General features: G+C 36.0%; 2 protein-coding genes across 2 annotated transcripts in view; one reads left to right on the plus strand and one right to left on the minus strand.

Annotated features, from left to right (window-relative positions):
* Positions 1-14463, minus strand: part of GALNT13 (polypeptide N-acetylgalactosaminyltransferase 13) — a 557108-nt gene that overhangs the window by 402978 nt on the left and 139667 nt on the right. The gene's annotated exons all lie outside the window — the stretch shown is intronic.
* On the plus strand, positions 8878-11354 carry LOC133050818 (acyl-protein thioesterase 1). The gene has a single exon (XM_061135077.1). The coding sequence runs from the start codon at positions 8951-8953 to the stop codon at positions 9641-9643; it is 693 nt and encodes a 230-aa protein (XP_060991060.1). The 5' UTR covers positions 8878-8950; the 3' UTR covers positions 9644-11354.

The following is a 14463-nucleotide window of genomic DNA, read 5'->3' on the forward strand; positions in this document are numbered from 1 at the left end:
ATCAGCGACTTTTCCAATGAGTCTTCTGTTTGCGTCAGTTGACCAAAATACTGGAGCTATAGCTTCAGCATCAGTCCTTCCAGGGAATATTCAGGGTTGATATCCCTTAAGATTGACCGTTTTGATCTCCTTTCTGTCCAAGGGACTTTCAGGAGTCTTCTCCAGTATAACAGTTCAAAGGCATCAAATCTTTAGCATTCTGCTTTCTTTACAGTCTAGCTCTCACAGGTCTCTCATATCGAAGGTAGATTCTTTACCATCTGAGCCACCAGGGAAGTCTGAGGGAATACCATAGCCTTGATGATTCAGACCTTTGTCAGCAGAGTAATGTCTCTGCTTTTCAACACACTGTCTAGGTTTGTCATTGCTTTCCTGCCAAGGAGCAATCATCTTCTGATTTCATGGTTGTAGTCACCATCCACAGTGATTTTAGAGCATAAGAAGAGGAAATCTGTCATAATTCCACATTTTCCCCATCTATTTGCCAAGCAGTAATGGGGCTGGATGCCATGATCTTAGTTTCTTTTTAATATTTCATTTTAAGGCAGCTCTTTCACTCTCCTCCTTCACCCTCATCAAGAGGCTCTTTAGTTACTCTTTGCTTTCTGCCATTAGAGTGGTATCATCTGCGCATCTGAGGTCGTTGATGTTTCTCCCACTTGTCTTGATTCCAGCTTGTAACTCATCCAGCCGGCATTTCTCATGATGTGCTCGGCTTACAGGTTAAACAAACAGGTGACAGCACACAGCCCTGTCCTACTCCTTTCTCGGTCTTGAACAGTCTGTTGTTCCATACAGAGTTCTAACTGTTGCTTCTTAACCTGCATACAGGTTTCTCAGGAGACAGGTAAGATGTTCTGGTATTCACATCTTTCCAAGAGCTTCCCACAGTTTGTCATGATCCACACAAAGGTTTTAGTGTAGTCAATGAAACAGAGGTAGATGTTTTTTTTTCTGAAATTCCTTTGCTTTCTCTATAGTTCAGCAAATGTTGACAATTTGATCTCTAGTTCCTCTTCCTTTTCTATATCAAGCTAGGACATCTGGAAGTTCTTGGTTCACATAATGTTGAAGTCTAGCATGCAAGATTTTAAGCATGACCTTACTAGCATGGGAGATGAGTACAACTGTCCGACAGTTAGCACATTCTTTGGTACTACCCTTCTTGGGAACTGGGATGAGGATTGACCGATCTTTCCAGTCCTGTGGCCACTGCCGGATCTTCCAGATTTGCTGACATAATGAATGCAAAACCTTGATGGCATCCTCCTTTAGTGATCTGAATAGTTCTGCAGGAATTTCATCCCATCCACTAGCTTTATTAACAGCAGTGCTTCTTATGATCCACTTGACTTCTCACTCCAGAATGTCTGGCTCTGGGTGACTAACCACACCATCATAGTAATCCAGTTCATTAAATCTTTGTTATATAGTTCTTCCATGAATTCTTTCCATCCTTATCTCTTCAGTGTCTTCTAGTCTCTACCATTTTTATTCTCTATTGTGCCCATCTTTGGATGGAATGCTCCCTGGAAACTGGATGTTTCCAGTTGTCCTGAAGAGATCTCTAGCCTTTTAACTTTTGTTGTTTTCTTCTATTATTAAGCATTGTTCATTGAATAAGGCCTTCTTGTCTCGTCTAGCTATTTTTTTGAATTCTGCATGTAATTGGATGTGCCTTTCTCTCTCTGCCTTGCTTTTCACTTCTCTTTTTTTTATTTTTTTTTTTAGATCTTAGTCTTTATTATTATTTTTTTTATTATTATTATTTTTTTTTCCAGTGGGTTTTGTCATACATTGATATGAATCAGCCATGGATTTACATGTATTCCCAATCCCGATCCCCACTTCTCTTCATTCTTCCACTATTTGTAAAGTCCTCCTCAGATAAACATTTTGCCTTCTTGCTTTTGTTTTTCTTTGGGATGGTTTTATTTGCCATCTCCTATACAATATTATGGACCTCTGTCCATAGTTCTTCAGGCACACTGTTCACTAGATCTAGTCCCTTGAATCAATTTGTTACCTCTACTGAAAATTCATATGGGATTTAAGTCATACCTGGCTGGCCTATTGTCTTCCCCAGTTTTCTTTAGTTTAAGTCTGAATTTTGCTATGAGAAGCTGATGATCTGAGCCAAAAGTCAGCTCCAGTCAGTTTCAAGCAGTATGAAACATTAGTCATTTTGAAATATCTACATGGACAGTTTCACAGACAAAAAATGGATGAAACTAATTTTATTGTGTGAAGGTAGCATCATATGTTTTCTCAAAAGATTTCTCTAGGGTACCATGATGTATCAGTGCATATATAGTTAGGTAGGGATTAAATATTTATATACAGATGTCAGAATCAATACCTTAAGAACAAAACAAAGCCTATGCTATTTCTGATCATTTGTGTTTTAAAGCATTATCACGCAAACTTCATCACTCTCCTTTCAGCCATGGTTAAGATCCTAAGGATCATGCAAGGGAAAGAAAAGGTCAAAGTATCTGAAAGCAATTTAAATATAAAACATTGCTATTTTCCCTAATTTTTACCTTACTTCCATTTTCCTCAAAATATTTTGTTCATATTCTTTAAAAAAATCTACCTGAATTCTACCACTGAATATTAATATCAGTGGATTAGGCAAAAGGGGACATTTTCTTTAATTTGGTTTATGTTAACTCCATTTTCTAGTTGCTCAGTCTCAAAATCTTGGAGTCATCCTAAAGTCTATCTCTGTCTTACACCTCAAATCCTATTTATCAGCAAAAATTATTGCTTCTGACTTCAGATATAATCTGACTACTCGTCACCTCCTCCACTGCTCCATCTTCATCTGAACTACCTTCTCCTCTCATCTAGATTAATATAGTAGCCTTCCAAATGGCATTATTGGGTCTATCTGGCCACTCAATATCTCTTAAACACACTAGCCAGAACAATCCCTTTAAAAGACAGACAGACTATGTTACACTTCTCAAAACTCTGCAATGTGTTTTACTTTGAGTGAAACCAAAGTCTACACTTGCTTAAAAGGCCCTATGTGATTTTTTTTCCCCCATTATCTCTCAAAACTCACTGCCTATCAATTTTCAAGATGTTCTCTCTACTTTAGTCAAACCGGCTTCCTTGCCACCCCACAAATGCAGCAGGCATGATGCCACTTTTACACTGGCTATGCTCACTGCCTGGAATTCTCAACTTTAAAAGATTACAAAACAAACTTGATATATTTTCTTAATTGTTAACCATTTCAAGGGGTCTACCCAGACCTCTACTTAGCATTTGTAAGTTGTCCCTCATCCAACCATTCCCTACCACCCACTTTTTTCTCCTTTGTGCCACAAGAATTACTGTCTTAAAACTTTGCATATTATTTATGTATTCCATATATTATTTATGGCCTCCTACAAATCAAATGAAATGACTGGAATTAAGCAAATATTTAATAAATATTTGGTGAATGAATTGATGCATTAATACATGCAAAAGAAATATATTGTTTATTTCCAAAACTGTTAGATACCCTAAAAGTATTTTTTTCTAATAAACATTTTTTCTGTAGGTTAATGATATTGAATATCCAAATGGTATTGAAATCATAATATACTACAATTTTACCACAAAAAAGATTTTCTAATTTGAGTAATTCTATTCAAATATTTCTATACATTTGCTTCAAGCAAACAAAAGCATATAGATTTATCTTGTCATTATTCTCTCTTATATTTGCTCACTAATCCCATCTTGGCTCCAAAGCTGAATTACATAGTTCTATTTCTCTTTATTCCAGCATGATATTTAATATATTTGATTGGGGTTATCTCTTAACATTTCTATAGTACACAGTTAATTATGAAGTTTTCCAGGGCTATGTCTATTGCATTCACCTTAGTTTCCCTTACACTTAAAGGCAGTACTGTATAAATGTATAATAAATAAAAAGGAGAAAAAGATTAAGAAAGTACACAGACCTCCCTGAACATTTTTGTGCAACCTGTCAATATATAATTGTTCTAAAATTGAGAAAAGTAAGTTTCCTTCTTGCCTTTTCATAAAGTTTTCTTCAGTTGTAAGTAGTCAAAGACTTAGTATATAAAATCCTAAAAATAAAAAAAAAAAGAAAACTCAACCTAAGACTAAAATGAATTAAATTTTTCTAATGCTTTAGTTTTACTACATATACGTAATTGACTATTTTTAAAACATTACATAAATATGCTAACACTTTTATTCTTTTGACACTCTATAATCCCAAGAGTACCATGAAAAAATTTTGAGTTTATAACAAATTCAGGGAACCTGGGTCATGGAGCTTTAAGCAAAGGCATATTTAAGAGCTTAACTAAAATTTGAGCAATTCTTATCATCAGTGTCAGCTGTGGGCTTGATTTCAAATTCGCATTTAATGATGGCTCTACCAACAATAACTTTAAGAAGAAAGGCTGAAAATAATTCTGAGCATAAATATCAAGAATTCAAGGTTTTCTAAGTACTATAAAAAGCATTTGATCTATGAATCTGAAGCTATCAGGACAGTTAAATTGATCAGCTAATGTATTAACTACATCCTAGGATAGGCTGATCAATATTTTGCCTTAGATTAAAAATGTAAGGATGCTACTAAGATATTGCTGTGATGAATACAATAAACCCGAGTCTCTAGTAACACTTAAATCATTATAGGCAAATAAAGTGTACCATCAACCTGGGGTGTTTTGTTGTTGTTTTGTTTTTTTTTCTAACTGGAAGGCATTTTTGGAGAACAAACTCAGAGATATATTGACTTTTAGCCAACATGTTTTTCATTTATTTTATCCAGAAAAATAGCTGATTTTTTTTCTTTTCAACTAGAGAAAGACACACAGCTATAAAAAAAAAAATAGTGAGAAAATCAGTTTAACACATTTTTCTTACCTAAGCTTTTATCTTTATGGGGAATCAGTAATTCTATCATGAAGAAAAGTCTATCACAGAATTGCATAATAACTAAAAAGATAAAACCTATTAGTTTATTTAACAACCAAATTTAGATTCCAGTTAATTTCCTTTGCCTGAGGGAATAGAGAATGCTTGATCCAATGGAAAGATATATTATCCATTAAATTTGGAGAATGACCATTAGATCATACCCTATTGCTTTTGTTCTGGTGAGGTCACAAGCCTCTAAAAGCCTATTTGAAAGGCAATATTCTTAATAAGAAGGAATCTGAAACTGTGGAAATTTCACAAGCATATGTTTATGAATGCAGACACTCTTGTATCTTTGTAGCTGCCTTTGTGCTGTCTTTGTAGTTAGCTCCTTTTCTTATTTGTTTTTATATTTGGCATCTCTGCAGCATATGAGATCTTAGTTCTCAGACCAGGGATTGAAGTCATGTCCCCTGCTTAGAAGCAGAGTGTCTTAACCACTGGACCACTGGGAAGGCCCTACCTTCTTATTTTCTAAAGCAAACCACTTCTACTCAGGCTGTCTTAATTCTACAGAACTGAATTCTTCCTCCTATCTAGAGCACTTTCTCCCCTAAAACTGCATGTAGGATACTTCCTCCAAATAATCACTCCCATTCTTATAGCCAAAATTCAGTGCAATCTATAATTATGTGCTTATCCCCATTTTAATAATTAAACATTTGTTTTGTCCCTGAAAATGTGTACACGTTGCACAGGAAGGAATATGTTTAAACTGCTGTGAATGCTATCTATGGTCAGAAAATGAATACTAGATGACTAAGGGACTGATCACACTCACTCCCATAAAAAAGGCATTATATTTCTTTCAGTCTGTATTTCGATGAACAACACTGGCTTAAACAAAAAGAGGAAACAAAGAGTTACAGGCTAGAAAATGTGGCTCAAGAAGGACTCCTGCTGTGGATAAACTTATCAAAGACACTATCTTGCCTTCTTATAGGGAGAACTACTGCTTCAGAGAAATAGCTGTATTTACATAAGCAGCAAAAGAAAATGTTATATGGCAAAAATTCCTACTTATAAGAGAAATCATATAATTAGATGATTTATGTGGAATTTAGTGACCCAGAGAGTCTAGATCCTTGATCAAGCCTCCATTTAACTTTGCCTAAGCAGAGTAATTTGGCATTCATCTGCAAAGGCTTATAAGAGAAATTCTTTTACTTTTAACAAAATTTGTCCCATATCACACTTTACCAATATAATTAGACATTGAATATGTCATACAGCCCACTGAAATATACAGGACACTTAAAGACCATTTTAACGTGAGCTCATAATTTCTAATTACTTATTTTATTATAGATACAGTTTTCAGTTCATAAAGCTTCCTGTAAAGAAAATTCTACCAAAAATTTCTTGTCAATTTGATCAGCCTGACTGGTTTTTCCTCTTACAAAGATGTTGCCCTCTTGGGTACCAACATACATTCCTCAAAGGATGTTATAAAAGGAAGAATGAGGCATTTAGTTCAAATGGTAAAGAATCTGCCTGCAATGCAAGAGACCAGGGATTGATCCCTGGGTTGGGAAGATCCCCTGGAGAAGGGAATGGCAATCCACTCCAGTATTCTTGCCTGGAGAATCCCATGGACAGAGAAGCCTGGTGGGCTATAGTTTATGGGTCACAAAAAGTATGACATGACTGACTAACACACACAAGGCATTTAGGTTCCTGTCTGCAAAGAAGGGAGTCAAAGAAAGGAGAAATTGTTCTTGTGAATATTTTTACACAAATACAATTTGAGGAATTATGAATATGCCTGCACATGATTTATACCTTAAATTATAAAATGAATATATGCATTTTTCCAATATAACATGGGTTTCTGAAGTGAAATACAAAATTTTCATGAATAAATCTCAAACACTAGATATGTAATCAAGTGGCAGTAACTTTGATAGTGGAGTTTCTTTTATTACTCTTCATCTTTTTTTTTTTAACCTCATATGGACAGTAGTAGAAACATAGAATGTCACCTCAGAGCATAAAAGAATATTACTTGAAATTCATGACATGCTTGTTCAGAAAACATTCTGGGAAAAAAGTAAGAAAGAAACACAGAAAATATTCACACGGGAAGGGGGAGAACCAAACAGAAAACCAAGAAAAAAAATGTTGAATACCCAAAACAACATTGAGAAATAGCTAAGCTGAATGTATCATGCTCCATAATTTCAAGCTATACTACAAATCTACCATAATCAAAACAGTATGGCACTGGAACAATAGAGAGACACACAAAACAATGAAACAGAACTCAGAGCTCAGAAATAAATCAACATATATATGGACAATAAATTTACAACAAGGATAAGAGAACATACAATGAAGAAAATATAGTCTCTTCAATAAACAGTGCTAGGAAACCTGAATAATCACATTCAAAAGAATGAAACTGGACCACTATCCCATATCATACAAAAAAATTAACTCAGAATGGATTAAAGACTCCAATGTAGTATCTGAAACCAAAAAATTCCTAGAAGAAAACACAGGCAGTAACTTTATTGACATTTGAATGACAAATGATTCGTGGATCTGAATCTAAGGGCAAGGGAAAACAAACACAAATAAACAGGACTACATGAAACCAGAAAGCTTCTGCAGAGAAGAATGAAAATGAAAAGGCAAATTACTGAAGGGGAGAAGATATTTGGAAATCATATCAGATAAGGAGCTAATAGTGAAAATATATAAACAACTCATAATTAAAAAATGGTCAGAGGATTTGAATAGATATTTTTCCAAAGATGACATACAGATGGCCAACAGACACATGAAAAAGTTTTCAACATTACTACTTATTAAGAAAATGAAAATCAAAACCACAATTAGATCTCCTCACACCTGTTAAAAAGGCTATTATAAAAAATAAATAAACATCAGAGGACGTGGAGGAAAAAAAACCCTCATGCAGTGAGGGCTGTAAAATGATGCAGCCACTATTGAAAACAGTATGGATAGCCTTCAAAAAAAACTATGGAATAGAACTACCATATGTTCCAGCTATTCCAGTTCTGGGTATTTATCTAATGAACACAAAAACACTAATTTGAAAAGACATATGACCCTCTATGTTCAGTATTTATTGCAGCGTTATTTACAATCAAGATATGGAAGCAACCTAAGTGCCAATGGACTGATGAATGGATAAAGAATATGTGAATATTTATATTACATTACGCAGCCATAAAAACAGAATGAAATCCTGTCACTTACAACAACCTGGATGGACCCTGAAGTATATAAGAAGTCAAATAAGTTAGACAAAGACAAATACCATAGAATTTCACTCATATGTGTAATATTAAAAAAAAACCTCATAGATACAGAGAACAGATTTGTGGTTTCCATAGGGGAAAGGGGTTGGAGGGTGGGAAAAATGGGTGAAGGAGGTCAGATTTATGATGATGAATGGTAACTATATTTGTGCTTATCACTCTGCAGTGTATACAGATGCCAAATGATAATACTATGCTATATATCTGAAACATTTCTATAAATATGAATATAAATGTAATATATATAGGCACTGAACCTGAACTATAAAAAGGAAACAATCATACATAGAAAATTTCCCATCAGTATAATAGAAATTCAAATGACAAAATATTAAAAGTGAACGTTAAAAATGTTCCATGCAACAATGATGCACTGTATTCATACAAAGAGAATAAGAGCAAAGAAAAATACTGTGATTATGAAATAAAGGGAAATATACGTCCTCATGCAAGAAAGTGATAAAAGGAGAAAGTGAAGGGTCAACAACCTGGTGTTTACCTGTAGGTACACTAATAGGAAAATCTATCCATTCTGTTAAATGTTATTATCACCTAAAACACAGCAGAACACAAATACTCTCAGATTTTATAAGAAAAGTCAGAAAAGTGGGCGGGCCCGACTCGCCGCTCGCACGCCCTTGGGCCCGGCCGGGCGCCCGCTCCGCCTTCCGCTTCCGACGCGCGGCCGCTGGAGCCGGTGTATGTGCGGCAATAACATGTCGGCTCCGCTGCCCGCCATCGTGCCCGCCGCCCGGAAGGCCACCGCCGCGGTGATCTTCCTTCATGGATTGGGAGACACAGGGCATGGATGGGCAGAAGCCTTCGCTGGGATCAGAAGCGCCCACATCAAATACATCTGCCCACATGCGCCGATTATGCCTGTAACATTAAATATGAATATGGCTATGCCATCATGGTTTGACATTATTGGGCTTTCGCCAGATTCACTGGAGGATGAAACTGGAATTAAACAGGCAGCAGAAAATGTAAAGGCTTTGATAGATCAAGAGGTGAAGAACGGCATTCCTTCTAACAGAATTATTTTGGGAGGATTTTCTCAGGGAGGAGCTTTATCTCTGTACACGGCTCTGACCACACAGCAGAAGCTGGCCGGGGTCACCGCTCTCAGCTGCTGGCTGCCACTGCGGGCTTCGTTTCCACAGGGCCCTATCGGTGGCGTGAACAGAGACATTTCTATTCTTCAGTGCCATGGGGACCTGGATCCTCTAGTCCCCCTGATGTTTGGTTCTCTCACTGCTGAGAAGCTGAAGACATTGGTGAATCCAGCCAATGTGACCTTCAGAACCTACGCAGGCATGATGCACAGTTCATGTCAGCAGGAAATGATGGACATCAAGCAGTTCATTGATAGGCTCCTACCTCCCATTGACTGACGCCGCCAAGAGGCCTTGTGTAGAAGTGCACACCAGCATTGTCCAGTGGAGCACACACTTCTTCCTGTGCCCGACCTTGAAACCTCTAATGTTTGCAGTGTTAAAACGTTTTGCAAATACACACCAATGACACAGACTAAATAAATCTCCTCGTGGGAAATGTATGATCTTTGACATTTCTCTATATGTATTTGTATGATATGATCCAGGATACACTAGTATTAAAATAGGTGAAGCAGCCAGCTTCTTCTCCCAAAAGTAATTCAGCAAAATCATAAAATACTGCAACCAGACTTTTTTTTTTACTATATCACTTGAAAATTACTAGTATGCTTAATGAAAACTTGTTCAGGTGTAAATGAGCAGTTAAGACATAAAGGGTTTATACGTGCTGTGACTTAAGACTATGGACATATCCCCAAATTACTTAGTCACCATGCAGTATCCATATTTTTATATATGTGTTCGTATATACTTAATGATTATAATACATATTAAGAATGAGGTGTTATTACATTATTCCTTATAAGAGGGATAATGCTTCTAAGTGTCCATAAAGAGTAATATTGCTCTCTTGAATTAATGGCCCTTTTATTTTGGGGACCAGGTTTTTCTTTGCTGAATATAATTTCTATTGTATTTAATATTCTTTTTTCCTCTCTAGAAATATGTTCTTTCTTCTTTTTATCCTTCATAACAGACCAAATATTGCCTCCTTGCAATAGACCCGCAGTCAATATATGCTGTAATTTGACATTCTGAATCACAGACGTGATGGAGTAAAAATGTATTGATAGTTATAGAAAGAAACCTGACATCCCTTCAGAGTTTGTACACTACTTCCTAAACTGGAGTTTAGTCCACATTTTGGACCTGCAGAGTTACTAGAATCTTCAGTGCAGGTAATGAAAATAATTCTTTGGCTGTATTTTCCTGTAATTAACTGAAAGAATAGTTAGTTCATATTCTAGTATGTTCTGGAATATTTAAAACTGATCTTAAAAACTGTAATCTCTAAGATGATTTGCTCTAAGGTGATTCTCCTCATAGCATTTACTTATTCTGCACATATGTTTGAAACCAACTGCTGTAGGAAATGAACAATCCTTTCAAAAATTTTGCTTTACTCTTCTCTGCCAACAGACTCATTTAAAATTTTCACTGTAGTCAAATGATCTTTTTAAGTTAGCTTTTGTGCAAATGTAAAAATAGCAATTATTTGATTTTAAATAATTAGATTTTTCAAATTATCGGTTAAAATTACTTGAAGATAAATTTATGGGTAACAAAAGTTAGTCAGAACTCAATACATATGGTGTAGTCACCACAGTTTAATACATAGCAAAAATGTACACTTGACATTTCTGAACTGGTGTTCATTTTTCTGCTGTATTCAAGCTGACTAGGACAGTGTTAGGATGGCATCTTCATAAATGGGTGCTATTTGATGATGGAAATGGCTTGGTATGGACTATATAGAGCATGTGAATAATGAAGCCATATGTTTATGTCTGGATTCACAGTTTTTAAACAATCATTTACTAAGTCATCTTGCTTTACCTTGAAGAATATAAACTGTTGTTTCACTGACACAAATCAGCAAGATCTAACTTATGGCAAGAAATATTCCGTTGAAATGCTGGGCTGTAATATGGGAAAATGTAAATCTTTTTCACGGTTTCTATCAATGTGAAATAAAATTGAATTCTGACTTTAAAAAAAAAAAAAAAAAAAAAAAAAAAAAAAAAAAAAAAGAAAAGTCAGAAAAAGAAAACAAAAAAGAGCATTACTTCAAAGTGACTCCCAATGTTGGTCTTTGATCTATTCTCAGACCAAACTTCAAACTACAAGTTTCTTTTCTTTAAATCCTATTTCTTTAAAATCAAAGTCACAAATTATCTAAAGGACTAAACCAATACTCTAATATCTAAAAACATCTATTCCCTTGACACTCCAAGAGATATGAGGCAAGAGATAATAGGCAAGTTTGGCCTTGAAGTACAAAATGAAGTAGGGCAAAAGCTAACAGAATTTTGCTAAGAGAACACAGTGGTCATAGCAAACACCATCTTCCAAAAACACAAGAGAATACTCTACACTTGGACATCACCAGATGGTCAATACTGAAATCAGATTGATTATATTCTTTGCAGCCAAAGATGGAAAAGCTCTATACAGTCAGCGAAAGCAATACCTGGAGCTGACTGTGGCTCAGATCATAAACACCTTATTGCAAAATTCAGACTTAAACTGAAGAAAGTAGGAAAAACCACTAGACCATTCAGGTATGACCTAAATCAAATGCCTTACAATTATACAGTTAAAAGACAAATAGATTCAAGGAATTAGATCTGATAGACAGAGGCCTGAAGAACTATGGACAGAGGTTCATGACATCCTATAGGAGGTGGTGATCAAAACCATCTCAAAGAAAAAGAAAAGCAAAAAGGCAAAATGGTTGTCTGAGGAGGCCTTACAGATAGTTGAGAAAAGAAGAGAAGCAAAAGGCAAAGGAGAAAAATAAAGATATACCCATCTGAATGCAGAATTCCAAAGAATAGTAAGGAGAAGTAAGAAAGCCTTCCTCAGTGATCAATGCAAAGCAGCAGAGGAAAACAACAGAATGGGAAAGACTAGAGATCTCTTCAAAAAACGTAGAGATACCAAGGGAACTTTTCATGCAAAGATGAGCACAATAAAGGACAGAAATGGTATAGAACTAACAGAAGAAGAAGATATTAAGAGGAGGTGACAAAATACACAGAAGAACTATGCAAAAAAGAGCTTTATGACCCAGATAAGCACGATGGTGTGATCACTCACCTAGAGCCAAGCATTTAGGAGTGTGAAGTCAAGTGGGCCTTAGGAAGCATTACTACAAATACAGTGGAGGTGATGGAATTCCAGCTGAACTATTTCAAATCCTAAAAGATAAAGTTATGAAAGTGCTGCACTCAATTTGTCAGCAAGTTTGGAAAACTCAGCAGTGGCCACAGGAATGGAATGGGTCAGTTTTCATTCCAATCCCAAAAAGGGCAATGCCAAAGAATGTTCAAACTACTGTACAATTGTGTTCATTCCACATGCTAGCAAGGTGAGGCTCAAAATCCTTCAAGCTAGGCTTCAATGGCATGTGACCCAAGAACTTCCAGATGTACAAGCTGGATTCAGAAAAGGCAGAGGAACCAGAAATAAAATTGCCAACATCTGTTGCACCATAGAAAAAAAAGAGTATTTCATAAAAACATCTACTTCTGAATCATTGATTAAAGTCTTTGATTGTGTGGATCACAACAAACTGGAAAATGCTTAAAGAGATGGGAATACCAGACCACCTTATCTGCTTCCTGAGAAATCTGTATGCAGTTCAAGAAGCAACAGTTAGAACTGACATGAAACAGCAGACTGGTTCCAAATTGGGAAAGGAGTAAATTAAAGCTGCATATTGTCACCCTGCTTATTTAAGTTATATGCAGAGTACATCATGCAAAATGCCCAGCTGAATGAAGCACAAGCTAGAATCAAGACTGCCCAGAGAAATATCAATAACCTCAGATATGCAGATGATACCACCCTTACGGCAGAAAATGAAGAGGAACTAAAGAGCCTCTTCATGAATGTGAAAGGAGAGAGTCAAAAAGCTGGCTTAAAACTCAACATTCAAAAAACAAAGATCATGGCATCCAGTCCCATCACTTCATGGCAAATAGATGAGGAAACAATGGAAACAGTGACAGATTTTATTCTCTTGGGTTCCAAAATCACTGCTGATGGTGACTGCAGTTATGAAATTAAAAGACACTTTCTCCTTGGAAGAAAAGCTATGACAAATTTAGACAGCATATTAAAAATCAGAGACAACACTTTGCCAACAAAGGTCCATATAGTTAAAGCTATGATTTTTCCAGTAGTTATGTACAGATATAAGAGTTGGACCACAAAGAAGACTGATCATGGAAGAACTGATGCTTTTGAACTGTGGTGTTGGAGAAGACTCTTGAGAGTTTCTTGGTCTGCAAGGAGATCAAACCAGTCAATCCTAAAGGAAATAAACCCTGACTATTCTTTAGAAGGACTGATGCTGAAGCTCCAACACTTTGGCCACCTGATGCAAAGAGCTGCTTAACTGAAAAGACTTTGATTATGAGGAAGATTGAAGGCAGGAGGAGAAGGGGACAACAGAAGATCAGATGGTTGGATGGCATCCCCTATTCAAAGGACATGAGTTTGAGCAAACTCTGGGAAATGGTGAAGGACAGGGAAGTCTGGTGTGCTGCAGTCCATGGGATAGTAAAGAGTCAGACACAACTGAGCAACTGAACCACCATAACCCTTTGACATAGGGTCTAAATACTCTAACACAAAAAGAACTCAGTGTTAGATATGATAGCTGTCTCGGGCAGGGATGCAAGATAGTCCTGTATAAAGAGAACTTGTTTAACTAAAAAGAAGAAAGCATATTGAATAATTTGTCTAACATTATTATTTACAAGCATTATTTCATAATGATCCCAAGAGGCAAGAGCTATTGTTATAATTATTTCAAGAAACTGTGGTACAAAAAGTTAAGTAATCTGCCCAAGGTATTTAAGTCCTATAGGTTGGAGGAGGTAAGAAGAATGTAAACCTGATGTGGGCAAACTCATAAGCTGAGCTTTACTCTTGAATCATCCTATGTTAAAGGGCTGACCTGGCAACTAATTAGCAATGCGACCACAGGTAACTATTCAGCCTTTCTGCTATTCCTCAATTTCCCTTTGTTTTAAAAATTACTTTAAATGTTTTTCTCAATAGCTAAATTATCTTGTTTTCAAATAAAA

Source organism: Dama dama, chromosome 33 (assembly GCF_033118175.1).
Source record: "Dama dama isolate Ldn47 chromosome 33, ASM3311817v1, whole genome shotgun sequence".
Taxonomy (NCBI): domain Eukaryota; kingdom Metazoa; phylum Chordata; class Mammalia; order Artiodactyla; family Cervidae; genus Dama; species Dama dama.